The 27,939-nt window shown below is 46.1% G+C and overlaps 1 protein-coding gene across 1 annotated transcript in view; it reads right to left on the bottom strand.

The window, feature by feature from the left end:
• The window catches only part of nox5 (NADPH oxidase, EF-hand calcium binding domain 5), a 138,910-nt gene that overhangs the window by 79,656 nt on the left and 31,315 nt on the right, over positions 1-27,939 (bottom strand). The window contains exons 2-4 of the mRNA XM_072470482.1: positions 7,176-7,299; positions 5,427-5,577; positions 2,447-2,657 (exon numbers count right to left, since the gene is read on the bottom strand). Coding sequence (XP_072326583.1) covers positions 2,447-2,657; positions 5,427-5,577; positions 7,176-7,299 — 486 coding nt within the window. The remainder of the gene's footprint in view (positions 1-2,446; positions 2,658-5,426; positions 5,578-7,175; positions 7,300-27,939) is intronic.

The following is a 27,939-nucleotide window of genomic DNA, read 5'->3' as shown; positions in this document are numbered from 1 at the left end:
CCTCCCTCATAACAAGCCTCCCTTGTATCTGTATCTATAATAAGCAAAGAGGAAAATGCAGACGAATGCAAACTAGCAAAGTTAATTTACCTGGGCTGTTTGCATTGTGATTGTCTTTTTATATAATCAAAAAAATATACTTTTTGAAAAATCCTAATTGCCAATGACCTGGTGACGTTCCACACACAGCATTCGAACTGCAGTGATTACGTATCGTGTGGGAAATGTTTCACGTTTGTTCACACTTGCCACATCAAATTTTCTGTTGTTGCCACCTATCTTAGTGAACACTTAACATATTTGTATAGATTTCTTTTCCCTGGTATTTTAACAGAGGTGCTCGCACACTTATAGCCTCCATTAAAATAATGGACCAAGAAATGTAATATGAATGATTTGATTCTTTCCTGCTAATGCTTTAAAAGCTTTACTTCAAAGTCATTAGAGATGACAGGGTGTATTTTCCGATTGCCACCGCTCCTGCGTGAGCACTTAATGTGTTTGTATTAAATCGCCTTGTGAACGTTTTAACACAGAATCAGTCAGGTAATGCACCCCTGCAAATTCTGATGAATGGTGGTCGCTTGGTACATGGCAGTGCTCAGAGACACGACACAGAGAGGTTTGTGGGCAATTGTTTTTATTGGTCAACTTTGCACCAGGCTGCTGCCTCAGGTTGCCAGACCTCCCTGTCTTCCACTCGGATCACAAACCCCCCTGGAGATGCCTGTTATGTAAAATAAAACAGAAGGCTTTAACTTATACCACTGGGCAGAGAACTGCTGGTAGCGGATTGAACATCTGTTCTACACCCTGCCCAAAGCAAATGTAAAAGAACTTTGAGTAGGGTACAGAACGGTTGGTAGCATTACCGTTGTTTGGCTTTGAAAGGTCCATCCAAGAAAGTCAACATGGGGGATCTGTTGACATCAAAGAAACCTGATCGCTTGCGTTGGCAGCAGAATCATAGAGACATTTTTTTCAGGGAGACATCTGTTCCTGGAACCTTGGTTTCCTTATGCCAATGAAGCACAGACTGTGGAAAATCCATGCATCCAGCTGGCTCCACTCCTGTGATGTAAAAGTCTACATGTCTACTCTTTAAAGTATTAGTGTAACATAAGACTATTTGATTTGAATATTAGTCTTTAAATGGCTGCTGTTAGAGCTTTGCAATTTCACCTCAACGTCTTAAAGCTTTGGGATAATGATTTGACAGTCTAACAATAGACAGCTCCATAATAACCCCCAGGAGGGCTTCATACGCACTCAATCTCAGGCTCTTTCTGTCATGGATATATAAATATAATTAACTGTTTCAATTGTCAAAGACATTGCATGTTTCCTTACAATATAGCTCCTCACCAACGCTTGATTAAACAAATCAAAGCAATCGAAGAATGTCAAGCAAGTACAGGGAGCTTCTGCACAAACTTCACCTTTGTTCCCACTTGGTTGAGAGTCTTAACGGAGCCAGTGGATATTTCTGGTCAAATTGAAGGTGCTAGAAGATTGAATGAGCCCACTCTGGCTCAGAGTCCATGCAGGGAGGTCTCAGATTCAATCATTTGTTTGTGCAAAGTTAGGGAACTCTCACTGGGATAGCACTGTTACTGGTTTCAGGTGCCTGTGCACGTTTCGTGGAACAATGTTATGCTTTTAAAGCGACAATGTTTATACTAGGGAGAGACCAGTTTACAAGGTTGGTGAACAGTGACTATATCACCGGGCTGCTAACCCTCCAGAAATGAAAGATTACTCTCAGGATACTCAGGGAGAAAAAGGCTGTTTGATTGGTTGGGATGCTTTGAGATGGGAAGCATGTGATGAATCCTCCAGGAATACATCAACCAGAGCTGGCAACCCTAATGGACCACACAGTCATAGGTCAGTGACTGAACGTGCAATATTTCAAGTTCAAGCTGTGTCTTCTTCCCCCCCCCCCAACATCAACCTCAGGAACACATCTCCTACGACGTCAAATTCCATTTGCTGCATCTTTGTCAGTCTTTTTTGTTGCCCATCCCTAATTGCCCTGGAACTGAATGGCTTGATGAGCCATTTCGGAGAATAATTAAGAGTCAACTGCATTACTCTGGGTCTGGAGTCACATGTCGGCCAGACCAGGCAACAACAGCAGATTTCCTTCCCTAAAGGACACTGGTGAACCAAATGGGTTCTTACAACAACTGATGATGGTTGCCATGGTCACCATTACGGAGGCGAGCTTCATATTCCAGATTTATTAACTGAGTTAAATTCCACCAGCCGCCATGATGGGATTTGAACCCATGAACCCAGAGCATTAACCTGGGCCTACCAATCCAGTGACATTACCCCTATGCCATCATCACCGCTTATTACCCAAACTATAAGCAATTTGTGGTGTGGTTGAGGACTGGCAAGGAAATTGGGACTGAAATCAAATTTATTCTTCTAACATTACCTTATTGTCAGGTTGTCCATTACTTCTGGAAAGTTCTCCAGCTCTTCCTTGAGCTCCTCAAAGGTAATCGCACCACTGTTGTCTTTGTCAGCAGATTCAAAAAGTGCCATCGTGAGGTCATCAAGCTTCTCCTCTGGTAATGAGATGGCGCTTTCTCGTAAACAGGATTTGAGGACAATGCGTAACTCATCAGGGTCTATGGATCCACTGCCTATGATTTGATATTTGCAGCAATAGTAAGTCCGTACTGGTTACATTGGAATGGAGGAGATGACAGGGTAATTGAGACAGATGTTTAAAGTTAGAGAAAGACAGGTTGTTTCCAGCTGTTGAGGGTTCTAGAACGAAAGGTCATGGATACAAGATTAAATGTGTTCAAATCGCTTCATGGCATTGCCTCTTCTGAACCATGTGACCCTCTTCCAGCCCTATATATTTCCAGGATCTCTACATTCCTTCAATTCTGGCCTCTGGTGCATCCATGCTTTATTTTGCTCCACCATTGGCAATCGTGCCTTCAGCTGCCAAGGTCCTAAGCTCTGGAATTACTTCCCTTAACCTTTCTGAATCTCTACCTCTCCCGCTTTAGCTGCTTCTTAAAATCTACCTGTTTACTCAAGTTTACATTATCTCTTATGTGGCTCGTGTCAAATTTTGTTTGATAACACTTTTGTGAAGTGCGCTGAGGACATTTTAGTACGTTCCGAGTGCGGTATAAATACACATTGTCGTTTAAGATGATTTAGGTGAAGAAATATTTTTACACATAGGGGCTGTGAGGCTGTAATAGTGCCTGAGAGTTTCTGACTGAAGCAGAAATCATGTCAACATTTAAGAAGAGGTGAGCCAGGTGGTTGAAACAAAGTGTTTATCAGAGGTATGGGAACAGGAGATGAGGACTATAGTTCATGGTTTAGGATCACCAGCGTGCACTAGTTGGGTTGAACAGCCTGTTTCCATTTTGTAATTATTGTACTACCAAAGCAAGCTGATAAGTAAATATTATGATAAAAGCAAATTACTGCAGATGCTGGAATCTGAAACGAAAGAGAAAATGCTGGAAAATCTCAGCAAGTCTGGCAGCATCTGTAGGGAGAGAAAGGAGCTCACGTTTCGAGTCCGATGACTCTTTGTCAAAGCTAACAGACAGAGAAAGTGGGAAATATTTATACTGTGGAATGAGAATGAAAGATGAGTCATAGCCACAGAAACCCAGGGAAACCGGGTGCTAATGGCCACAGAAACCAAGGGGAAAGAGTGCTAATGGCACTCTTATTATGTAAATATTATGACTCAGGTTTATGACAAATTGATTGGCCATGAGAGCAGGATTTCAGTGTCATATGGGGAATATTAGATAATTGGAAGTCACCACAAATTACCTGAGGAGTTCAAATGACTCCAGTCAAAATAATGTGTATGCAGTCATTAATCGGGATCATTGGGTGGATACACATATATCAGTGGTTGCCTGGGAAGGATTAAGGGATGCAACCTCACTGAGGGCTTAAAATAGGCCTTACATAGAATGAAGATGTACAATCTGAGGTACAAGATAGTGATCCCACAATTCTTCAACTACAAGCTGTAAGAAATAAACTTTCTTGTGTTGAAAATCTAAGTAAATGTTCAAGGTATAGGATATCACCAAGGTCACAAAATGCAGACAATACAAGGAAATAAATCAGAGTGATGTTCGGTGATAATGCAAAGTAAAAACTTGAAAGGTTCAGCAACTATGGGATGAAAATATGGCTGAGAGACAAGAAACATTCTGAGGAGCACTGATCAATTGTCTATCAACCCTTACCATTGATTCCATACCACCCATTTTGCCAGAGTTGGATTTAACCCCCCCCCCCCCCCCCCCCAAGATATTGTGCAATATTTGAGACCCTGAGTTATAACAGGAGATGGTACACAATTAGTTTTGTTTTCAGTCAGTAATGAATTAGGGGAAGAGGGAGAGTCCTTTGACCAATGTAGCCATTACGCCTTGAAATCCTTATTCATTGTTCTTTTCAAAAACACAGATTCCCAACGTCTCCACCATGTCCAATTATTATTTACCACACCGCCTGTTGATAGCTTCACCCTTACTTACAACACTTCACATTTTACAACATTGCAATTCTTCGCCTCGCTGTTAGCTCATATCTCAAATGGTATGTTCAAGTTCCCTTCCTTCCTGAAAAATGACTCCCAAAGCACTTTGTTCTCCATTAACACATTTTTTCTTCCCATCAATTACACCTGAGTTGCCGTATAATTTATGTCCACCTAATATTTAAGTGTTGCTCCCATATCTGGTGTGGGCTCCGATACCACCGCTCTAGTGCTCCTCGGTAAGATGCAAGAGAAACTTTGTCATCTGATAGCCAATCCTCCTTTCTGCTTAATGAGTGTCCAACTTCTGTCGATATGTCACAGCCGTTATGTCTGTGTATATGTATGCGTTTCTCTCTCTCTCATTGATATTACTTTCTTTCTCGTTCTTCCTGAAGCTCGATCAATTACTGATTCTCAATCTATTCTTCCTCAATCCTGATTCTCAAATGTGGAAATAGGGACAAGTTGTGCAAAAGTAGTAGTTTCCTGTAGCATGTTTAAGAAGGACACGGGAAGCCCGCACCAAGAAAAATAAAGAACCTAGATTTATTTACAATAACGGCATATACACTTCCTGGTACATTCCTTACTGGCCGACCTTTTATACAAAGCTGAATGGAGTTTCCCGCCCCTCAGATGGGGAGCTCATACTCTGCGAGAACCACGGGAAAGCTAATCATTCCCACCCCTTAAGTCCCGTGTGGGTGATTACACTATGGTTCCTCGCTTAAGTCTGTCAATAAAGGAAAGAAACAAGAACATAATTTACTGATAGCAGTTGGTATTGGGATTCCCGTTACATTGTGTATGCTACAAAGCTCTCATTTGCTTTTACTGTCAAAGGCACACCACTGAAGGAATGCAACCTTACCATCAACGTCATAGACTTGGAAAAGGAATCGCAGTTTGTCCGTTTCACTTCCATGAGTGAGGAGATGCAGGGCCTCCAGTAATTCATCCAAGCTTATACTGCCACTCGCGTCGGAGTCAAACAGAGTGAAAAACCTTTCAGCAAAGAAGGACTGAGGAAAGGAGACAGAGGAAGTGTATTAGTCCACCTCCCCCAAAAAAGAAAGCCATCGGTGATGCACACCATATTCCTAGAATTATACAAGTCATAAAGAGGCCATTCCATCCATCGTGTCTGTGCCAGCTCATTGGAAGAGCTGCCCAATTGATTCGACTCCCTCTTTGCTGTATTTCCTACATTACAGCAGTGACATAGATACAGAGAAGATAGGAGCAGGAGGAGGCCTTTTGGCCCTTCGAGCCTGCTCCGCCATTCATCACGATCATGGCTGATCATCCAACTCAATAGCCTAATCCTGCTTTCTCCCCATAGCCTTTGATCCCATTCACCCCAAGTGCTATATCCAGCCGCCTCTTGAATATATTCAAAGTTTTAGCATCAACTGCTTCCTGTGATAATGAATTCCACAGGCTCACCACTCTTTGGGTGGAAAAATGTCTCCTCATCGCTGTCTGAAATGGTTTATCCTGAATCCTCAGGCTGTGACCCCTGGTTCTGGACACACCTATCATTGGTAACATCCTCCCTGCATCCACCCTGTCCAGTCCTGTTAGAATTTTATAAGTCTCTATGAGATCCCCTCTCATTCTTCTGAACTCCAACTAGATCAATCCTAACCTGGTCAATCTCTCCTCATAGGACAGTCCCGCCATCCCTGGAATCAGTCTGACTACACTTCAAAAGTAAAAACAGAAAATGCTGGATAAACTCAACGGGTCTGGCAGCATCTGTGAAGAGGGAAACAGAGTCAACTTCTACAGGGTCATATGGACTCGATACGTTGGCTGTGTTTCTTTCTCCACAGATGCTACCAGGCCTGCTGCATTTAGCCAGCATTTTCTGTTTTTATTTCCCATTTCCAATGTCCACAGTATTTTGCTTTTATTGCACTTCAAAAATACGTCTGTGGCTGAAATGTGCTTAGTGATGTCTAGTAGTCACAAAAGCCACTATTTAGATGCAAGTGTTGGCTTTCTCCCTGTAGCCTGAAGGCAGGCAAGGTCTCAGTTTACCATCCCACCAACATCTGGGTGGGCACCAGATTTGCTTCCCTAGATGGGTTTTTATGACAATCGACTTCATGGCCAACATTAGACTTTTAATTCCAGACTTTTATTGAAATCAAATTTTGCCGTATGCAGTGGCGGGATTCGAACCTGGGTCCCCAGAGCATGTCCCTGGGTCTCTGAATTACTAGCCCAGCGACAATACCACTGCACCACTGCCTCCCCTGATAAGTGTTGCAAACAAAATGGGCTATTCTTTTTGAATAGTTCCCAAAATACTCCAGACACACAATTCAATTAGCATAATATACAGTTAAGATTAAACCGGCTGCAACTATTGATGTGCATATTATCTAATAATGAATATCCCTGGAGCCAGGAAGATTTCCTCTGCTTGTAATTTGTATTTTCAAAAAACACAAACATGTTTTTTTGCAAAACACTGCTACTTTTTAATACACAGTGGAAAACTTTCCCTGTTAACCTATTTTAATTTTAACTATAAAGGTCTAGAACCTACTGAGTTTTGAATTCAGCAACAATTATAAAATATTCTCTATATGTGTTAAAAAGGTATGCTTGCCTCTTTTACTTTAAGCGCTGTCTTGAATTCTTCCAAATTAATCTCTTTATCTTCGCCAGCAATATTTTCAAACTGCTTGGTTACCCAGTCCAACCAGTTGGCATCATCGTCCACACCCATGGTGCTGCAGTGGAAAGAGATCATTTTAAAAAAATGAATCTATATTTACGAAAAGGAAAACTGATAAGGGTTAACCACCTTGTCCCTTTCCCCAGGGTCAGTCTTATTGCGCTATCCTCAGTCATTTCTTTAAAGGACACATAAAGAGTATCTGTTCAACCCTCATATACCATCCACTTCTCTGCTCACTTACTTCACAAGCAGGGGGTGAAAATGATCTTCATTTTGTTCCATTCCAGTTCTCTTCCCACACCCAGTAGTGCAGTAAGGCAGACTTTCATCTGTTTCCATAGCTAGTAATTTCCATAGCTGTCACCAGGGGCTTGCATGCATCTCAGCCAGCCTGCTTTGAACCCAACCACAATGTTTATAAACATCTAGGAGTTAAGTGCTTTCTCTTCCTCTTTTTCTCAGCAGAAAACACTTAACTGCTTTTGATGTGGTGACGGCTTGCCAATCATAGCTAGATGTTTATAAACATTGTGATTAGATTCAAAGCAAGGTATTGAAATGCATTCAAGGCTGAAGGGAGATGAAAATTCACAATCCAGACATCTGGCACTCTGGAAGCTGTCAATTACAGCCTGCTGAAAGCTATTTCTCTTTGAAGTGAATAGAGGACAACCAGAGCAAAGGGTCTGAGGGGGTTTATAGCCTTGGGATGTTATTTTGATTTCTATTAAGTTACGGCTGCTGTTTTCTAGACATCTGTCTGAGGGAGCAGGTGTAAGGCACAGATGAGTGAAAAGGCAGTGATTTTTTTTCATTGTTTCTGCTTGGACTCATGGGGGGGGGTGCAGGTGGTGGTCTCTGTTATGGGGCGGTTCTCTGATATAGGGGGTTTTCTGGTGGGGGTCCTCTATCATGGGGGTTCTCTGCAATGGGGTTTCCCTGAGAGGAGGGTTTTCTGTCATTGGGGGAGGGTCTCTGTTATGGAGGTCCTCTGGGTGGAGGTTCTTTGTCATGGGGGTTGTGGTTCTCAGTTATGCGGGTTCTCAGTTATGCGGGTTCTCTGTTATGGGGATTCTCTGTTATGGGGATTCTCTGTTATGGAGGTTCTCTGTTATGGGGGTTCTCTGTTATGGGGGTTCTCTGTTATGGGGGTTCTCTGTTATGGGGGTTCTCTGTTATGTGGGTTCTCTGTTATGGGGGTTCTCTGTTATGGGGGTTCTCTGTTATGGAGGTTCTCTGTTATGGGATTCTCTGTTATGGGGGTTCTCTGTTATGGGGGTTCTCTGTTATGGGGGTTCTCTGTTATGGGGGTTCTCTGTTATGGGGGTTCTCTGTTATGGGAGTTCTCTGTTATGGGGGTTCTCTGTTATGGGGGTTCTCTGTTATGTGGGTTCTCTGTTATGGGGGTTCTCTGTTATGGGGGTTCTCTGTTATGGGGGTTCTCTGTTATGGGGGTTCTCTGTTATGCGGGTTCTCTGTTATGGGGATTCTCTGTTATGGGGGTTCTCTGTTACGGGGGTTCTTTGTTACGGGGGTTCTCTGTTATGGGGGTTCTCTGTTATGGGGGTTCTCTGTTATAGGGGTTCTCTGTTATGTGGGTTCTCTGTTATGGGGGTTCTCTGTTATGGGGATTCTCTGTTATGGGGGTTCTCTGTTATGGGGGTTCTCTGTTATGTGGGTTCTCTGTTATGGGAGTTCTCTGTTATGGGGGTTCTCTGTTATGGGGGTTCTCTGTTATGGGTGTTCTCTGTTATGGGGGTTCTCTGTTATGGGGGTTCTCTGTTATGTGGGTTCTCTGTTATGTGGGTTCTCTGTTATGGAGGTTCTCTGTTATGGGGTTCTCTGGGTGGCGGGTTCTATGTTATGGGGGTTCTCTGTTATGGGGGTTCTCTGTTATGTGGGTTCTCTGTTATGAGGATTGGGGTTCTCTGTTATGGGTGTTCTATGTTATGGGGGTTCTCTGTTATGGGGGTTCTCTGTTATGGGGGTTCTCTGTTATGTGGGTTCTCTGTTATGAGGATTGGGGTTCTCTGTTATGGGTGTTCTATGTTATGGGGGTTCTCTGTTATGGGTGTTCTCTGTTATGTGGGTTCTCTGTTATGGAGGTTCTCTGTTATGGGGGTTCTCTGTTATGCGGGTTCTCTGTTATGAGGGTTCTCTGTTATGGGAGTTCTCTGTTATGGAGGTTCTCTGTTATGGGGGTTCTCTGTTATGTGGGTTCTCTGTTATGTGGGTTCTCTGTTATGGAGGTTCTCTGTTATGGAGGTTCTCTGTTATGGGGGTTCTCTGTTATGTGGGTTCTCTGTTATGGGGGTTCTCTGTTATGGAGGTTCTCTGTTATGGGGGTTCTCTGTTATGTGGGTTCTCTGTTATGGGGGTTCTCTGTTATGGGGGTTCTCTGTTATGTGGGTTCTCTGTTATGGGGGTTCTCTGTTATGGGGGTTCTCTGTTATGAGGGTTCTCTGTTATGGAGGTTCTCTGTTATGGGAGTTCTCTGTTATGGGGGTTCTCTGTTATGGGGGTTCTCTGTTATGGGGGTTCTCTGTTATGGGGGTTCTCTGTTATGGAGGTTCTCTGTTATGGGGGTTCTCTGTTATGTGGGTTCTCTGTTATGCGGGTTCTCTGTTATGCGGGTTCTCTGTTATGTGGGTTCTCTGTTATGGGGGTTCTCTGTTATGGGGGTTCTCTGTTATGAGGGTTCTCTGTTATGGAGGTTCTCTGTTATGGGAGTTCTCTGTTATGGGGGTTCTCTGTTATGGGGGTTCTCTGTTATGGGGGTTCTCTGTTATGGGGGTTCTCTGTTATGGGGGTTCTCTGTTATGAGGGTTCTCTGTTATGGAGGTTCTCTGTTATGGGAGTTCTCTGTTATGGGGGTTCTCTGTTATGGGGGTTCTCTGTTATGGGGGTTCTCTGTTATGTGGGTTCTCTGTTATGGAGGTTCTCTGTTATGAGGGTTCTCTGTTATGTGGGTTCTCTGTTATGGAGGTTCTCTGTTATGGGGGTTCTCTGTTATGTGGGTTCTCTGTTATGGGGGTTCTCTGTTATGTGGGTTCTCTGTTATGGGGGTTCTCTGTTATGGAGGTTCTCTGTTATGGGGGTTCTCTGTTATGTGGGTTCTCTGTTATGGGGGTTCTCTGTTATGGGGGTTCTCTGTTATGTGGGTTCTCTGTTATGGGGGTTCTCTGTTATGGGGGTTCTCTGTTATGAGGGTTCTCTGTTATGGAGGTTCTCTGTTATGGGAGTTCTCTGTTATGGAGGTTCTCTGTTATGGGGGTTCTCTGTTATGTGGGTTCTCTGTTATGTGGGTTCTCTGTTATGGGGGTTCTCTGTTATGGGGGTTCTCTGTTATGAGGGTTCTCTGTTATGGAGGTTCTCTGTTATGGGAGTTCTCTGTTATGGGGGTTCTCTGTTATGGGGGTTCTCTGTTATGGGGGTTCTCTGTTATGGGGGTTCTCTGTTATGGGGGTTCTCTGTTATGGAGGTTCTCTGTTATGGGAGTTCTCTGTTATGGGGGTTCTCTGTTATGGGGGTTCTCTGTTATGGGGGTTCTCTGTTATGGGGGTTCTCTGTTATGGAGGTTCTCTGTTATGGGGGTTCTCTGTTATGGGGGTTCTCTGTTATGTGGGTTCTCTGTTATGGGGGTTCTCTGTTATGGGGGTTCTCTGTTATGGGGGTTCTCTGTTATGGGTGTTCTCTGTTATGGGGGTTCTCTGTTATGGGGGTTCTCTGTTATGGGGGTTCTCTGTTATGAGGGTTCTCTGTTATGGAGGTTCTCTGTTATGGGGGTTCTCTGTTATGGGGGTTCTCTGTTATGGGGGTTCTCTGTTATGGGGGTTCTCTGTTATGGGGGTTCTCTGTTATGGAGGTTCTCTGTTATGGAGGTTCTCTGTTATGGAGGTTCTCTGTTATGGGGGTTCTCTGTTATGGGGGTTCTCTGTTATGGAGGTTCTCTGTTATGGAGGTTCTCTGTTATGGGGGTTCTCTGTTATGGGGGTTCTCTGTTATGGGGGTTCTCTGTTATGGGTGTTCTCTGTTATGGGGGTTCTCTGTTATGGGGGTTCTCTGTTATGGGGGTTCTCTGTTATGGGTGTTCTCTGTTATGGGGGTTCTCTGTTATGGGGGTTCTCTGTTATGGGGGTTCTCTGTTATGGGGGTTCTCTGTTATGGGGGTTCTCAGTTATGCGGGTTCTCTGTTATGGGGGTTCTCTGTTATGGGGGTTCTCTGTTATGGGTGTTCTCTGTTATGGGTGTTCTCTGTTATCGGAGTTCTCTGTTATGTGGGTTCTCTGTTATGTGGGTTCTCTGTTATGGGGGTTCTCTGTTATGGGGGTTCTCTGTTATGGGGGTTCTCTGTTATGGGGGTTCTCTGTTATGGGTGTTCTCTGTTATGGGGGTTCTCTGTTATGGGGGTTCTCTGTTATGGGGGTTCTCTGTTATGAGGGTTCTCTGTTATGGAGGTTCTCTGTTATGGGAGTTCTCTGTTATGGGGGTTCTCTGTTATGGGGGTTCTCTGTTATGGGGGTTCTCTGTTATGGAGGTTCTCTGTTATGGGGGTTCTCTGTTATGGGGGTTCTCTGTTATGGGGGTTCTCTGTTATGAGGGTTCTCTGTTATGGAGGTTCTCTGTTATGGAGGTTCTCTGTTATGGAGGTTCTCTGTTATGGGGGTTCTCTGTTATGGGGGTTCTCTGTTATGGAGGTTCTCTGTTATGGAGGTTCTCTGTTATGGGGGTTCTCTGTTATGGGGGTTCTCTGTTATGGGGGTTCTCTGTTATGGGTGTTCTCTGTTATGGGGGTTCTCTGTTATGGGGGTTCTCTGTTATGGGGGTTCTCTGTTATGGGTGTTCTCTATTATGGGGGTTCTCTGTTATGGGGGTTCTCTGTTATGGGGGTTCTCTGTTATGGGGGTTCTCTGTTATGGGGGTTCTCAGTTATGCGGGTTCTCTGTTATGGGGGTTCTCTGTTATGGGGGTTCTCTGTTATGGGGGTTCTCTGTTATGGGGGTTCTCTGTTATGGGGGTTCTCTGTTATGGGGGTTCTCAGTTATGCGGGTTCTCTGTTATGGGTGTTCTCTGTTATGTGGGTTCTCTGTTATGTGGGTTCTCTGTTATGAGGGTTCTCTGTTATGAGGGTTCTCTGTTATGTGGGTTCTCTGTTATCGGAGTTCTCTGTTATGTGGGTTCTCTGTTATGGGGGTTCTCAGTTATGCGGGTTCTCTGTTATGGGTGTTCTCTGTTATGTGGGTTCTCTGTTATGTGGGTTCTCTGTTATGAGGGTTCTCTGTTATGAGGGTTCTCTGTTATGGGGGTTCTCTGTTATGGGGATTCTCTGTTATGGGGGTTCTCTGTTATGGGGGTTCTCTGTTATGAGGGTTCTCTGTTATGGGGATTCTCTGTTATGGGGGTTCTCTGTTATGGGGGTTCTCTGTTATGGGGGCTCTCTGTTATGGGGGTTCTCTGTTATGAGGGTTCTCTGTTATGGGGGTTCTCTGTTATGGGGGTTCTCTGTTATGGGGATTCTCTGTTATGGGGGTTCTCTGTTATGGGGGTTCTCTGTTATGAGGGTTCTCTGTTATGGGGATTCTCTGTTATGGGGGTTCTCTGTTATGGGGGTTCTCTGTTATGAGGGTTCTCTGTTATGGGGATTCTCTGTTATGAGGGTTCTCTGTTATGGGGATTCTCTGTTATGGGGGTTCTCTGTTATGGGGATTCTCTGCTATGGGGGTTCTCTGTTATGGGGGTTCTCTGTTATGGAGGTTCTCTGTTATGGGGATCTCTGTTATGTGGGTTCTCTGTTATGGGGGTTCTCTGTTATGAGGGTTCTCTGTTATCGGAGTTCTCTGTTATGGGGGTTCTCTGTTATGGGGGTTCTCTGTTATGGGGGTTCTCTGTTATGGAGGTTCTCTGTTATGGGGGTTCTCTGTTATGGGGGTTCTCTGTTATGCGGGTTCTCTGTTATGAGGGTTCTCTGTTATGGGGATTCTCTGTTATGGGGGTTCTCTGTTATGGGGATTCTCTGCTATGGGGGTTCTCTGTTATGGGGGTTCTCTGTTATGGAGGTTCTCTGTTATGGGGATCTCTGTTATGTGGGTTCTCTGTTATGGGGGTTCTCTGTTATGAGGGTTCTCTGTTATCGGAGTTCTCTGTTATGTGGGTTCTCTGTTATGGGAGTTCTCTGTTATGGGGGTTCTCTGTTATGGGAGTTCTCTGTTATGCGGGTTCTCTGTTATGGGGGTTCTCTGTTATGGGGGTTCTCTGTTATGGGGGTTCTCTGTTATGGGGGTTCTCTGTTATGGGGGTTCTCTGTTATGGAGGTTCTCTGTTATGGGGGTTCTCTGTTATGGGGGTTCTCTGTTATGGGGGTTCTCTGTTATGGGGGTTCTCTGTTATGGGGGTTCTCTGTTATGGGGGTTCTCTGTTATGGAGGTTCTCTGTTATGGGGGTTCTCTGTTATGTGGGTTCTCTGTTATGGGGGTTCCCTGGGTGGAGGGTTCTCTGTTATGGGGGTTCTCTGTTATGGGGGTTCTCTGTTATGGGGGTTCTCTGTTATGGGGGTTCTCTGGATGGAGGGTTCTCTGTTATGGGGGTTCTCGGTTATGGGGGTTCTCTGGGTGGAGGGTTCTCTGTTATGGGGGTTCTCTGTTATGGGGGTTCTCTGTTATGCGGGTTCTCTGGATGGAGGGTTCTCTGTTATGGGGGTTCTATGTTATGGGGGTTCTCTGTTATGGGGGTTCTCTGTTATGGGGGTTCTCTGTTATGGGATTCTCTGTTATGGGGGTTCTCTGGGTGGAGGGTTCTCTGTCATGGGGATTGTGGTTCTCTGTTATGTGGGTTCTCTGTTATGGGATTCTCTGTTATGGGGGTTCTCTGGGTGGAGGGTTCCCTGTCATGGGGATTGTGGTTCTCTGTTATGGGTGTTCTCTGTTATGGGGGTTCTCTGTTATGAGGGTTCTCTGTTATGTGGGTTCTCTGTTATGGGGGTTCTCTGTTATGGGGGTTCTCTGGGTGGCGGGTTCTATGTTATGGGGGTTCTCTGATATGGGGGTTCTCTGTTATGGGGGTTCTCTGTTATGGGGATCTCTGTTATGGGGTCTCCGGGTGGAGGGTTCTCTGGGTGGAGGGTTCTCTGTCATGGGGATTGTGGTTCTCTGTTATCGGGGTTCTCTGTTATGGGTGTTCTCTGTTATCGGAGTTCTCTGTTATGGGTGTTCTCTGTTATGGGGGTTCTCTGTTATGGGGGTTCTCTGTTATGGGGGTTCTCTGTTATCGGAGTTCTCTGTTATGAGGGTTCTCTGTTATGGGTGTTCTCTGTTATGGGGGTTCTCTGTTATCGGAGTTCTCTGTTATGAGGGTTCTCTGTTATGGGTGTTCTCTGTTATGGGTGTTCTCTGTTATGGGGGTTCTCTGTTATGAGGGTTCTCTGGATGGAGGGTTCTCTGTTATGGGGGTTCTCTGTTATGGGGGTTCTCTGTTATGGGGGTTCTCTGTTATGGGGGTTCTCTGTTATGAGGGTTCTCTGGATGGAGGGTTCTCTGTTATGGGGGTTCTCTGTTATGGGATGCTCTGTTATGGAGGTTCTGTGGGTGGAGGGTTCTCTGTCATGGGGATTGTGGTTCTCTGTTATCGGGGTTCTCTGTTATGGGGGTTCTCTGTTATGTGGGTTCTCTGTTATGTGGGTTCTCTGTTATGGGGGTTCTCTGTTATGGGGGTTCTCTGTTATGAGGGTTCTCTGGATGGAGGGTTCTCTGTTATGGGGGTTCTCTGGGTGGAGGGTTCTCTGTCATGGGGATTGTGGTTCTCTGTTATCGGGGTTCTCTGTTATGGGGGTTCTCTGTTATGGGGGTTCTCTGTTATGGGTGTTCTCTGTTATGGGGGTTCTCTGTTATGGGGGTTCTCTGTTATGGGTGTTCTCTGTTATCGGAGTTCTCTGTTATGTGGGTTCTCTGGGTGGAGGGTTCTCTGTTATGAGGGTTCTCTGTTATGAGGGTTCTCTGTTATGTGGGTTCTCTGTTATGGAGGTTCTCTGTTATGGGGGTTCTCTGTTATGCGGGTTCTCTGTTATGGGTGTTCTCTGTTATCGGAGTTCTCTGTTATGTGGGTTCTCTGGGTGGAGGGTTCTCTGTTATGTGGGTTCTCTGTTATGGGGGTTCTCTGTTATGGGGGTTCTCTGTTATGAGGGTTCTCTGTTATGGAGGTTCTCTGTTATGGAGGTTCTCTGTTATGGGGGTTCTCTGTTATGGGGGTTCTCTGTTATGGAGGTTCTCTGTTATGGGGGTTCTCTGTTATGGGGGTTCTCTGTTATGGGGGTTCTCTGTTATGGGGGTTCTCTGTTATGGGGGTTCTCTGTTATGGGGGTTCTCTGTTATGGAGGTTCTCTGTTATGGGGGTTCTCTGTTATGGGGGTTCTCTGTTATGGGGGTTCTCTGTTATGGGGGTTCTCTGTTATGGGGGTTCTCTGTTATGGGGGTTCTCTGTTATGTGGGTTCTCTGTTATGGGGGTTCTCTGTTATGGGAGTTCTCTGTTATGGGGGTTCTCTGTTATGGAGGTTCTCTGTTATGGGGGTTCTCTGTTATGGGGGTTCTCTGTTATGGGGGTTCTCTGTTATGGGGGTTCTCTGTTATGGGGGTTCTCTGTTATGGGGGTTCTCTGTTATGGGGGTTCTCTGTTATGGGGGTTCTCTGTTATGGGGGTTCTCTGTTATGGGGGTTCTCTGTTATGGGTGTTCTCTGTTATGGGGGTTCTCTGTTATGGGGGTTCTCTGTTATGGGGGTTCTCAGTTATGCGGGTTCTCTGTTATGGGGGTTCTCTGTTATGGGGGTTCTCTGTTATGGGTGTTCTCTGTTATGGGGATTCTCTGTTATGGGGGTTCTCTGTTATGTGGGTTCTCTGTTATGGGGATTCTCTGTTATGTGGGTTCTCTGTTATGGGGATTCTCTGTTATGGGTGTTCTCTGTTATGAGGGTTCTCTGTTATGGGGGTTCTCTGTTATGGGGGTTCTCTGTTATGTGGGTTCTCTGTTATGGGGATTCTCTGTTATGTGGGTTCTCTGTTATGGGGATTCTCTGTTATGGGTGTTCTCTGTTATGAGGGTTCTCTGTTATGAGGGTTCTCTGTTATGCGGGTTCTCTGTTATGGGGGTTCTCTGTTATGAGGGTTCTCTGTTATGAGGGTTCTCTGTTATGGGGGTTCTCTGTTATGGGGATTCTCTGTTATGGGGGTTCTCTGTTATGGGGGTTCTCTGTTATGAGGGTTCTCTGTTATGGGGATTCTCTGTTATGGGGGTTCTCTGTTATGGGGGTTCTCTGTTATGAGGGTTCTCTGTTATGGGGGTTCTCTGTTATGAGGGTTCTCTGTTATCGGAGTTCTCTGTTATGTGGGTTCTCTGTTATGGAGGTTCTCTGTTATGGGGGTTCTCTGTTATGGGGGTTCTCTGTTATGGGGGTTCTCTGTTATGGGGGTTCTCTGTTATGGAGGTTCTCTGTTATGGGGGTTCTCTGTTATGCGGGTTCTCTGTTATGTGGGTTCTCTGTTATGAGGGTTCTCTGTTATCGGAGTTCTCTGTTATGGGTGTTCTCTGTTATGGGGGTTCTCTGTTATGGGGGTTCTCTGTTATGGGGGTTCTCTGTTATGGAGGTTCTCTGTTATGGGGGTTCTCTGTTATGGGGGTTCTCTGTTATGCGGGTTCTCTGTTATGGGGGTTCTCTGTTATGGGGGTTCTCTGTTATGGGGGTTCTCTGTTATGGAGGTTCTCTGTTATGGGGGTTCTCTGTTATGCGGGTTCTCTGTTATGTGGGTTCTCTGTTATGGGGGTTCCCTGGGTGGAGGGTTCTCTGTTATGGGGGTTCTCTGTTATGGGGGTTCCCTGGGTGGAGGGTTCTCTGTTATGGGGGTCCTCTGTTATGGGGGTTCTCTGTTATGGGGGTTCTCTGTTATGGGGGTTCTCTGGATGGAGGGTTCTCTGTTATGGGGGTTCTCTGTTATGGGGGTTCTCTGGGTGGAGGGTTCTCTGTTATGGGGGTTCTCTGTTATGGGGGTTCTCTGTTATGCGGGTTCTCTGGATGGAGGGTTCTCTGTTATGGGGGTCCTCTGTTATGGGGGTTCTCTGTTATGGGGGTTCTCTGTTATGGGATTCTCTGTTATGGGGGTTCTCTGGGTGGAGGGTTCTCTGTTATGGGGGTTCTCTGTTATGGGTGTTCTCTGTTATCGGAGTTCTCTGTTATGGGTGTTCTCTGTTATGGGGGTTCTCTGTTATGGGGGTTCTCTGTTATGGGGGTTCTCTGTTATGGGGGTTCTCTGGGTGGCGGGTTCTATGTTATGGGGGTTCTCTGATATGGGGGTTCTCTGTTATGGGGGTTCTCTGTTATGGGGATCTCTGTTATGGGGTCTCCGGGTGGAGGGTTCTCTGGGTGGAGGGTTCTCTGTCATGGGGATTGTGGTTCTCTGTTATCGGGGTTCTCTGTTATGGGGGTTCTCTGTTATGGGAGTTCTCTGTTATGGGGGTTCTCTGTTATCGGAGTTCTCTGTTATGGGAGTTCTCTGTTATGGGGGTTCTCTGTTATCGGAGTTCTCTGTTATGTGGGTTCTCTGTTATGGGGGTTCTCTGTTATGGGGGTTCTCTGTTATGTGGGTTCTCTGTTATGGGGGTTCTCTGTTACGGGGGTTCTCTGTTATGTGGGTTCTCTGTTATGGGGGTTCTCTGTTATGGGGGTTCTCTGTTATGGGGGTTCTCTGTTATGTGGGTTCTCTGTTATGGGGGTTCTCTGTTATGGGGGTTCTCTGTTATGGGGGTTCTCTGTTATGTGGGTTCTCTGTTATGGGGGTTCTCTGTTATGGGGGTTCTCTGTTATGGGTGTTCTCTGTTATGGGGGTTCTCTGTTATGTGGGTTCTCTGTTATGTGGGTTCTCTGTTATGGGGTCTCCGGGTGGAGGGTTCTCTGGGTGGAGGGTTCTCTGTCATGGGGATTGTGGTTCTCTGTTATCGGGGTTCTCTGTTATGTGGGTTCTCTGTTATGTGGGTTCTCTGTTATGGGGGTTCTCTGTTATGGGGGTTCTCTGTTATGTGGGTTCTCTGTTATGGGGGTTCTCTGTTATGGGTGTTCTCTGTTATCGGAGTTCTCTGTTATGGAGGTTCTCTAGGTGGAGGGTTCTCTGTCATGGGGATTGTGGTTCTCTGTTATCGGGGTTCTCTGTTATGTGGGTTCTCTGTTATGAGGGTTCTCTGTTATGTGGGTTCTCTGTTATGGGGGTTCTCTGTTATGGAGGTTCTCTGTTATGAGGGTTCTCTGTTATGGGGGTTCTCTGTTATGGGGGTTCTCTGTTATGGGGGTTCTCTGTTATCGGGGTTCTCTGTTATGTGGGTTCTCTGTTATGAGGGTTCTCTGTTATGTGGGTTCTCTGTTATGGGGGTTCTCTGTTATGGAGGTTCTCTGTTATGAGGGTTCTCTGTTATGGGGGTTCTCTGTTATGTGGGTTCTCTGTTATGGGGGTTCTCTGTTATGGAGGTTCTCTGTTATGGAGGTACTCTGTTATGGGGGTTCTCTGTTATGTGGGTTCTCTGTTATGTGGGTTCTCTGTTATGTGGGTTCTCTGTTATGGGGGTTCTCTGTTATGGGTGTTCTCTGTTATCGGAGTTCTCTGTTATGGAGGTTCTCTGGGTGGAGGGTTCTCTGTCATGGGGATTGTGGTTCTCTGTTATCGGGGTTCTCTGTTATGTGGGTTCTCTGTTATGTGGGTTCTCTGTTATGTGGGTTCTCTGTTATGGGGGTTCTCTGTTATGGGGGTTCTCTGTTATCGGAGTTCTCTGTTATGGAGGTTCTCTGGGTGGAGGGTTCTCTGTCATGGGGATTGTGGTTCTCTGTTATCGGGGTTCTCTGTTATGGGGGTTCTCTGTTATGGGTGTTCTCTGTTATCGGAGTTCTCTGTTATGGGGGTTCTCTGTTATGTGGGTTCTCTGTTATGGGGGTTCTCTGTTATGGGGGTTCTCTGTTATGTGGGTTCTCTGTTATGTGGGTTCTCTGTTATGGGGGTTCTCTGTTATGAGGGTTCTCTGTTATGAGGGTTCTATGTTATGGAGGTTCTCTGTTATGAGGGTTCTCTGTTATGGGGGTTCTCTGTTATGGGGGTTCTCTGTTATGGGGGTTCTCTGTTATGAGGGTTCTATGTTATGGAGGTACTCTGTTATGGGGGTTCTCTGTTATGAGGGTTCTCTGTTATGGGGGTTCTCTGTTATGGGGGTTCTCTGTTATGGGGATTCTCTGTTATGGAGGTTCTCTGTTATGGAGGTTCTCTGTTATGTGGGTTCTCTGTTATGTGGGTTCTCTGTTATGGGGGTTCTCTGTTATGGGGATTCTCTGTTATGGAGGTTCTCTGTTATGGGGGTTCTCTGTTATGGGTGTTCTCTGTTATCGGAGTTCTCTGTTATGGAGGTTCTCTGTTATGAGGGTTCTCTGTTATGAGGGTTCTCTGTTATGAGGGTTCTCTGTTATGAGGGTTCTCTGTTATGGGGGTTCTCTGTTATGGGGGTTCTCTGTTATGAGGGTTCTCTGTTATGGGGGTTCTCTGTTATGGGGGTTCTCTGTTATGGGGGTTCTCTGTTATCGGAGTTCTCTGTTATGGGGATTGTGGTTCTCTGTTATCGGGGTTCTCTGTTATGGGTGTTCTCTGTTATCGGAGTTCTCTGTTATGTGGGTTCTCTGTTATGTGGGTTCTCTGTTATGGGGGTTCTCTGTTATGGGGATCTCTGTTATGGGGGTTCTCTGGGTGGAGGGTTCTCTGTTATGAGGGTTCTCTGTTATGTGGGTTCTCTGTTATGGGGGTTCTCTGTTATGGGGATCTCTGTTATGGGGGTTCTCTGGGTGGAGGGTTCTCTGTTATGAGGGTTCTCTGTTATGTGGGTTCTCTGTTATGGGGGTTCTCTGTTATGGGGGTTCTCTGTTATGTGGGTTCTCTGTTGTGGGGGTTCTCTGTTATGGGGGTTCTCTGTTATGGGGGTTCTCTGTTATGGGGGTTCTCTGTTGTGGGGGTTCTCTGTTATGGGGGTTCTCTGGATGGAGGGTTCTCTGTTATGAGGGTTCTCTGTTATCGGAGTTCTCTGTTATGGGGGTTCTCTGTTATGGGGGTTCTCTGTTGTGGGGGTTCTCTGTTATGAGGGTTCTCTGTTATGGGTGTTCTCTGTTATCGGGGTTCTCTGTTATGGGGGTTCTCTGTTATCGGAGTTCTCTGTTATGGGGGTTCTCTGTTATGGGGGTTCTCTGTTATGAGGGTTCTCTGTTATGGGGGTTCTCTGTTATGTGGGTTCTCTGTTATGGGGGTTCTCTGTTATGTGGGTTCTCTGTTATGGGGGTTCCCTGGGTGGAGGGTTCTCTGTTATGGGGGTTCTCTGTTATGGGGGTTCTCTGTTATGGGGGTTCTCTGTTATGGGGGTTCTCTGTTATGGGGGTTCTCTGGATGGAGGGTTCTCTGTTATGGGGGTTCTCTGTTATGGGGGTTCTCTGGGTGGAGGGTTCTCTGTTATGGGGGTTCTCTGTTATGGGGGTTCTCTGTTATGGGGGTTCTCTGGATGGAGGGTTCTCTGTTATGGGGGTTCTCTGTTATGGGGGTTCTCTGTTATGCGGGTTCTCTGTTATGGGGGTTCTCTGGATGGAGGGTTCTCTGTTATGGGGGTTCTCTGTTATGGGGGTTCTCTGGGTGGAGGGTTCTCTGTTATGGGGGTTCTCTGTTATGGGGGTTCTCTGTTATGGGGGTTCTCTGGATGGAGGGTTCTCTGTTATGGGGGTTCTCTGTTATGGGGGTTCTCTGTTATGCGGGTTCTCTGGATGGAGGGTTCTCTCTCATGGGGATTGTGGTTCTCTGTTATGGGGGTTCTCTGTTATGGGATTCTCTGTTATGGGGGTTCTCTGGGTGGAGGGTTCTCTGTCATGGGGGTTCTCTGTTATGGGGGTTCTCTGTTATGGGTGTTCTCTGTTATGGGGGTTCTCTGTTATGAGGGTTCTCTGTTATGGGGGTTCTCTGTTATGGGGGTTCTCTGTTATGAGGGTTCTCTGCTATGGGGGTTCTCTGTTATGTGGGTTCTCTGTTATGGGGGTTCTCTGCTATGGGGGTTCTCTGCTATGGGGGTTCTCTGCTATGAGGGTTCTCTGTTATGGGTGTTCTCTGTTATGGGTGTTCTCTGCTATGGGGGTTCTCTGCTATGAGGGTTCTCTGTTATGGGGGTTCTCTGTTATGGGTGTTCTCTGTTATGGGGGTTCTCTGTTATGGGGGTTCTCTGTTATGGGTGTTCTCTGTTATGGGTGTTCTCTGTTATGGGGGTTCTCTGTTATGGGGGTTCTCTGTTATGGGGGTTTCTCTGTTATCGGAGTTCTCTGTTATGGGGGTTCTCTGTTATGGGGGTTCTCTGGGTGGAGGGTTCTCTGTCATGGGGATTGTGGTTCTCTGTTATGGGGGTTCTCTGTTATGGGTGTTCTCTGTTATGGGGGTTCTCTGTTATGGGGGTTCTCTGTTATGGGGGTTCTCTGTTATGCGGGTTCTCTGTTATGGGGGTTCTCTGTTATGGGGGTTCTCTGTTATGCGGGTTCTCTGTTATGCGGGTTCTCTGTTATGGAGGTTCTCTGTTATGGGGGTTCTCTGTTATGCGGGTTCTCTGTTATGGGGGTTCTCTGTTATGGGGGTTCTCTGTTATGGGGGTTCTCTGTTATGGGGGTTCTCTGTTATGGAGGTTCTCTGTTATGGGGGTTCTCTGTTATGGGGGTTCTCTGTTATGGGTGTTCTCTGTCATGGGGATTGTGGTTCTCTGTTATGGGGGTTCTCTGTTATGGGGGTTCTCTGTTATGGGGGTTCTCTGTTATGGGGTTCTCTGGGTGGAGGGTTCTCTGTTGTGGGGGTTCTCTGTTATGGGGGTTCTCTGTTATGGGGGTTCTCTGTTATGCGGGTTCTCTGTTATGGGGGTTCTCTGATATGGGGGTTCTCTGTTATGGGGGTTCTCTGTTATGGGGGTTCTCTGGATGGAGGGTTCTCTGTTATGGGGGTTCTCTGTTATGGGGGTTCTCTGGGTGGAGGGTTCTCTGCCATGGGGGTCGTGGTTCTCTGTTATGGGGGTTCTGTGCTATGGGATTTCTCTGGTGAGGGGTTCTCTGTTAGGGGGAGGTACTCTGCAATGGTATGGGTCTCTGGTGGTGGTCTCTGATGGGGGTCTCTGCTGGGGCGTCAGTGGGGGTGGGTCAGGTCACTCTCTTGTGTGCGCTCTGTGGGGGTGGTGACCCTGCACTTCCTGTGGTGTGGGGGGGGGGGGGGTGGGGGGAAGAATGCTCCTATCCGTCAGCGGGGCAGGGGGAGGGGGGGAGTGGGGGTAGAGGGCAAGATTTGCAATTTGGGGAGGGGGCCAGCCGCTGGACCTCGCTAACGGGCTACAAGCTCAAAATGTGAGCCTAATAGCATGACTCGCGACGGACCTTGTTGCGATCCCCTCCATGCATACCTTTGAATGGCTTGGAGTGAGTAAACCATTTCTGGGCAAACCAGAAACGCTTCAGCTCTGGCAGAGGAACAAAGTGTCCCATACGGAGAATCCCGGCAATTATATTTCTATTGGATCAACTGAAGACAAAAGATCATGATCGTAAGCAAAGCACACAAAGGTGGTGTTTTTTTTAGAAAAATGCTTTTTTACCGTAACTATTAGATTGTAGGTATTTTCCACAGTTGGTGATCTCTGCTAAATTGATCACAGCATTCAAAAAGATACAGGTAAGTGCTTATAGAAGGTGGCATAGGGACAGATGAATTAGGGAGAAAACAGGATTATTGGGCTATGTAAAACCGACACCATATAGAGATCAGTGCAGAAAAGAAGGGCCCAATATGTCCTGTGTTCAAATATCCTTGATTGTATATAACAGCATGTTTGAGGACAAATATGGAAAATGAACAAATTTGAAGTAATTATGGGTGACTATCTCTTTCAAATAGCTGGAAGACGTACAACTGTTGATCAGTCTCCTCTGGTGTTTTATCATTCCATGTGCAACAGACTTGCAGTCAAAGTAATGTTGGTCAATTCGATTAAAAAAGGTCTGGATAAATATTTCATTGGACAGAAATGGAAGATAAAGTAAAAAAAGAGACAAGAGAAAAGCCAAACTACCTGATAATTGTTGGCTCCTTCGGCATGGAAACTATGGAAATATCGTGCCCTGGAAGATGACCAAAGGCAAATATGGAAGGTTTTGAATGTTGGATGGTCACTCTGAAGATTATCTTGGAGGATGGGGAAAAACTTTGCAGCTATCTGGTCACCAGCTCTGATTGGCTGGGTTCTTGCTGTTTTCATCCCATGAGTTTCTGTAGCCCACCTCCACCTTCCCATCACTGATTCTTGGGTTCTTCAATTGCTCTATGTGTGTCCAATAACTGATCAATGCTCACTGTGTTTGCTTAGTTATGCCTGGGTGTTGACTCTGACTTAGAGATAAGTAAACGGAGCTGCTGGAAGTTACCAGAAGCTGAGCTGTAAGCATGAGTGTAGACATTTTGCGATTGCAGAGATATTTTCAAATTCTTATCAATGTATCTGTTTCACAGTTTAACACTCGCGTTATCTCTGACTGCCCTGGGCTGTACAAAATATACAATGCCCAACGCATCCCTCTTCCCAAGGCACCGTCTTCCCACACTGAACGCAAAACAAATAGTCAGCCAAGCCTCCTCCTCCCAACTCCAATATTTTTTCCACAAATAAACTTCTATAATTCCAAAAAACGTGGTTGACCAGATATTAAAAATAGGCCTCATTAATGAGTTCTGGAGGACGATTTCTCAACTGTAATTTGCAGTATCATAAACTCACATTTCCTGGTATAGCTTTAGGGTGGCACTGGAAGAAAGATAAAGAGCCTTCCTGTTGTGTTTATAATGTCACTGATGCATTACAACAAGAGGAAATCTTCTCTCTCTACGGACTTTGTTCAATTATCCTACCCACATTTACTTAATGAGAATTATTTTTAATGTGCATAATTTGTAACACTGCTGTCACCTACCATTGTCGACCGGTTGCTAGTTTAAGAGTAATTTACAAAAGATTTGTGAGGTTGCATGGCAATTATGCAAATATAAGCAAATTAGAACAACACTTTTTTTTGTCTTGGGGGCACAGCAGTGTATCCTGGTGAGATTTCCACTTGCCTGAAACTCACAGGCATTGCCAGTAGATGAAATGTCACGATGGTGATTTCTCATCATTTTCAGACTCCTTATGGTTGCGCTACCCTCAGTTTCACTGAATCCTTCACGATAAAGGGTTGATTCTGAGTACCTTGCCATAAGCTGCCTTCGAGATGGGGGTGCTACTATTTGATTGCATACAGTGACGTTGCTATTTCAGCCAGAATGCGGATGATTGAGTAATCGCCCCATCAATCACCCATGGAGTAAGTGACTAGGATTGACTTGTACATGGTGACTATCCCCCACTTACTGCATTTTGCTGGAGAAATTACCCCACTTTTATTGGGAGACGTTGCTGTAGTTTCAGTCATTAGTTCTGTTTGTTACAACCTCATTTGCAAATAGACTCTGTTTGCTTTGAAATACTCAAAAAAAGATGCAGTGAGGATCATTTTATCCTCCTTATCTTTACAGAACTTTTAATATAAATCCTCAAATTACAGGTATTTTGGGTCGGTCTTCACAGTGGAAGACACAAATAACATGCCAGTGACTGATGGAAATGAGGCGATGACAGGTGAGGACCTTGAAAGGATTGTTATCACTAAGGAGGCAGTGATGGGCAAGCTAATAGAGCTAAAGGTAGACAAGTCTCCTGGCCCTGATGGAATGCATCCCAGAGTGCTAGAAGAGATGGTTAGGGAAATTGCAAATGCACTTGTGATAATTTACCAAAATTCACTAGACTCTGGGGTGGTCCCGGCGGATTGGAAATTAGCAAACGTGACACCACTGTTTAAGAAAGGAGGTAGGCAGAAAGCGGGTAAATATAGGCCAGTGAGCTTAATTTCGGTAGGAGGGAAGATGTTGGAATCTATCATCAAGGAAGAAATAGCGAGGCATCTGGATGGAAATTGTCCCATTGGGCAGACGCAGCATGGGTTCATAAAGGGCAGGTCGTGCCTAACTAATTTAGTGGAATTTTTTGAGGACATTACCAGTGCGGTAGATAACAGGGAGCCAATGGATGTGGTATATCTGGATTTCCAGAAAGCCTTTGACAATGGGCCACACAAAAGGTTGCTGCATAAGATAAAGTTGCATGGCATTAGGGGGAAGGGAGTAGCATGGATAGAGGATTGGTTAATTAATAGAAAGCAAAGAGTGGGGATTAATGGGTGTTTCTCTGGTTGGCAATCAGTAGCTAGTGGTGTCCCTCAGGGATCAATGTTGGGCCCACAATTGTTCACAATTTACATAGATGATTTGGAGTTGGGGACCAAGGGCAATGTGTCCAAGTTTGCAGACAACACTAAGATGAGTGGTAAAGCAAAAACTGCAGAGGATACTGGAAGTCTGCAGAGGGATTTTGATAGGTTAAGTGAATGGGCTAGGGTCTGGCAGATGGAATACAATGTTGGCAAATGTGAGGTTATCCATTTTGGTAGGAATAACAGCAAAAGGGATTATTATTTAAATGATAAAATACTAAAACATGCTGCTGTGCAGAGAGACGTGGGTGTGCATGAGTCGCAAAAAGTTGGTTTACAGGTGCAGCAGGTGATTAAGATGGCAAATGGAATTTTGTCCTTCATTGCTAGAGGGATGGAGTTTAAGACTAGGGAGGTTATGCTGCAATTGTATAAGGTGTTAGTGAGGCCACACCTGGAGTATTGTGTTCAGTTTTGGTCTCCTTACCTGAGAAAGGACGTACTGGCACTGGAGGGTGTGCAGAGGCGATTCACTAGGTTAATCCCAGAGCTGAAGGGGTTGGATTATGAGGAGAAGTTGAGTAGACTGGGACTGTACTCAGGGGGCATAGCCTCAAAATAAGAGGAAGTAGATTTAGGACTGAGTTTAGGAGGAACTTCTTCACCCAAAGGGTTGTGAATCTATGGAATTCCTTGCCCAGTGAAGCAGTAGAGACTCCTTCATTAAATGCTTTTCAGATAAAGATAGATTGTTTTTTGAAGAATGAAGGGATTAAGGGTTATGGTGTTCGGGCCGGAAAGTGAAGCTGAATCCACAAAAGATCAGCCATGATCTCATTGAATGGTGGAGCAGGCCCGAGGGGCCAATGGCCTACTCCTGCTCCTAGTTCTTATGTTCTTTCCATTGCCACGCTGCTTAATGTGTCTTTTCTCTTCATTTTATAAGCTTGTAATTTATGATGCTAATTCTTAGGTCAGTGTCATTTAACTTCTTTATTCTGTCTTTTGGGAAGCTTTTGTCTAAACGACCAACCAAGTTTAATTTTCACTCAGTGTTACCACTCATATATTAACATGTTCATGCTACATTCCTGTGAACACACTTTGTAACTTGGCCGGGATTCTCCCTTCTGGGGTCTAAGTCCCCACGCCGGCGGGAGAACCGGCGCCAACCACTCCGGCATCAACAGCCCCGAAAGTACAGAATTCTCCGCACTTTCGGGGCTAGGTGGACGCCGGAGGGGTTGGCGCTGCACCAGCCGGCGCCGAAAGGACGGTGTGATCTTGTACATGCGCGGAACCACCGGCGTGATTCTGCGCATGCGCGAACCAGCCGACGTATTTTGGCGCATGCGCGCAGGGTTCTCTTCTCCGCGCCGGCCATGGCGGAGTCCTTCTGGGGCCGGCGCGGAAGGAAGAATGTCCCCATGGAACAAGCCCGCTCACAGATCAGTGGGCCCCGATCTCAGGCCAGGCCACCGTGAGGGCATGCCCCCCCCCCGGGGTCGGAACCCACCCCCCGAGGACCGCCCCGCCGACTTACTTGCCAGGTCCCGCCGGTACATGAGTTGAGTGATTCACGCCGGCAGGACTGCCCAAAAATGGTCGACCGCTCAGCCCATCAGGGCCCGGAGAATCGCCGGAGGGGGGGGGCGCTGCCAACGGCCCCCGACCGGCGTGGCGGGAATCCCACCGCCGCCCGAAAAACGGCGCCGGCGAATACGGCAGCCGCGCGGGGCGGGGGGACGGGATTCACGCCGCCCCCCCCCCACCAGGGATTCTCTGACCCGGCGGGGGGTCGGACAATCCCGCCCAAAGTTTTTCAAAGTGGGGGTCACAACCCGCACGTGGGTCTGGGCGGGTGTCAGGAGGGTCGCGGAATGCAGGGTCGCAAGTAAAAATGCGAATGGTGAGGACCAGAATGAAAGAGGGCAGACAAAGAACAGAGAATATAATTTGAAGTTCAGGAAATAAGTTAGAGAATAGATCAGAAGCAAGGCCGATGTGGCAATTGATTGTACAGGAGAGCTGGTTGATTGATTGATTGATATTTATTGTCACATGTACTGAAGTACAGTGAAAAGTATTTTTCTGCGGCCGAAGGAACGTCCACAGTACGTACATAATAGACAAAAGAATAATCGACAGAGTACATTGCAAATAGTACAACGACAAATAGTGATTGGTTAGAGTGCGGAACAAGGGCCAAACAAGAGCAGCATAGGGCGTGGTGTAAAGTGTTCTTATAGGGAACAGATCAGTCCAGGGGAGAGTCGTTGAGGAGTTTAGTAGCTGCGGGGAAGAAGCTGTTCCTATGTCTGGA

Source organism: Scyliorhinus torazame, chromosome 12 (assembly GCF_047496885.1).
Source record: "Scyliorhinus torazame isolate Kashiwa2021f chromosome 12, sScyTor2.1, whole genome shotgun sequence".
NCBI classification, from domain to species: Eukaryota; Metazoa; Chordata; class Chondrichthyes; order Carcharhiniformes; family Scyliorhinidae; genus Scyliorhinus; species Scyliorhinus torazame.
This window is presented reverse-complemented; position numbering and strand designations above follow the sequence as displayed.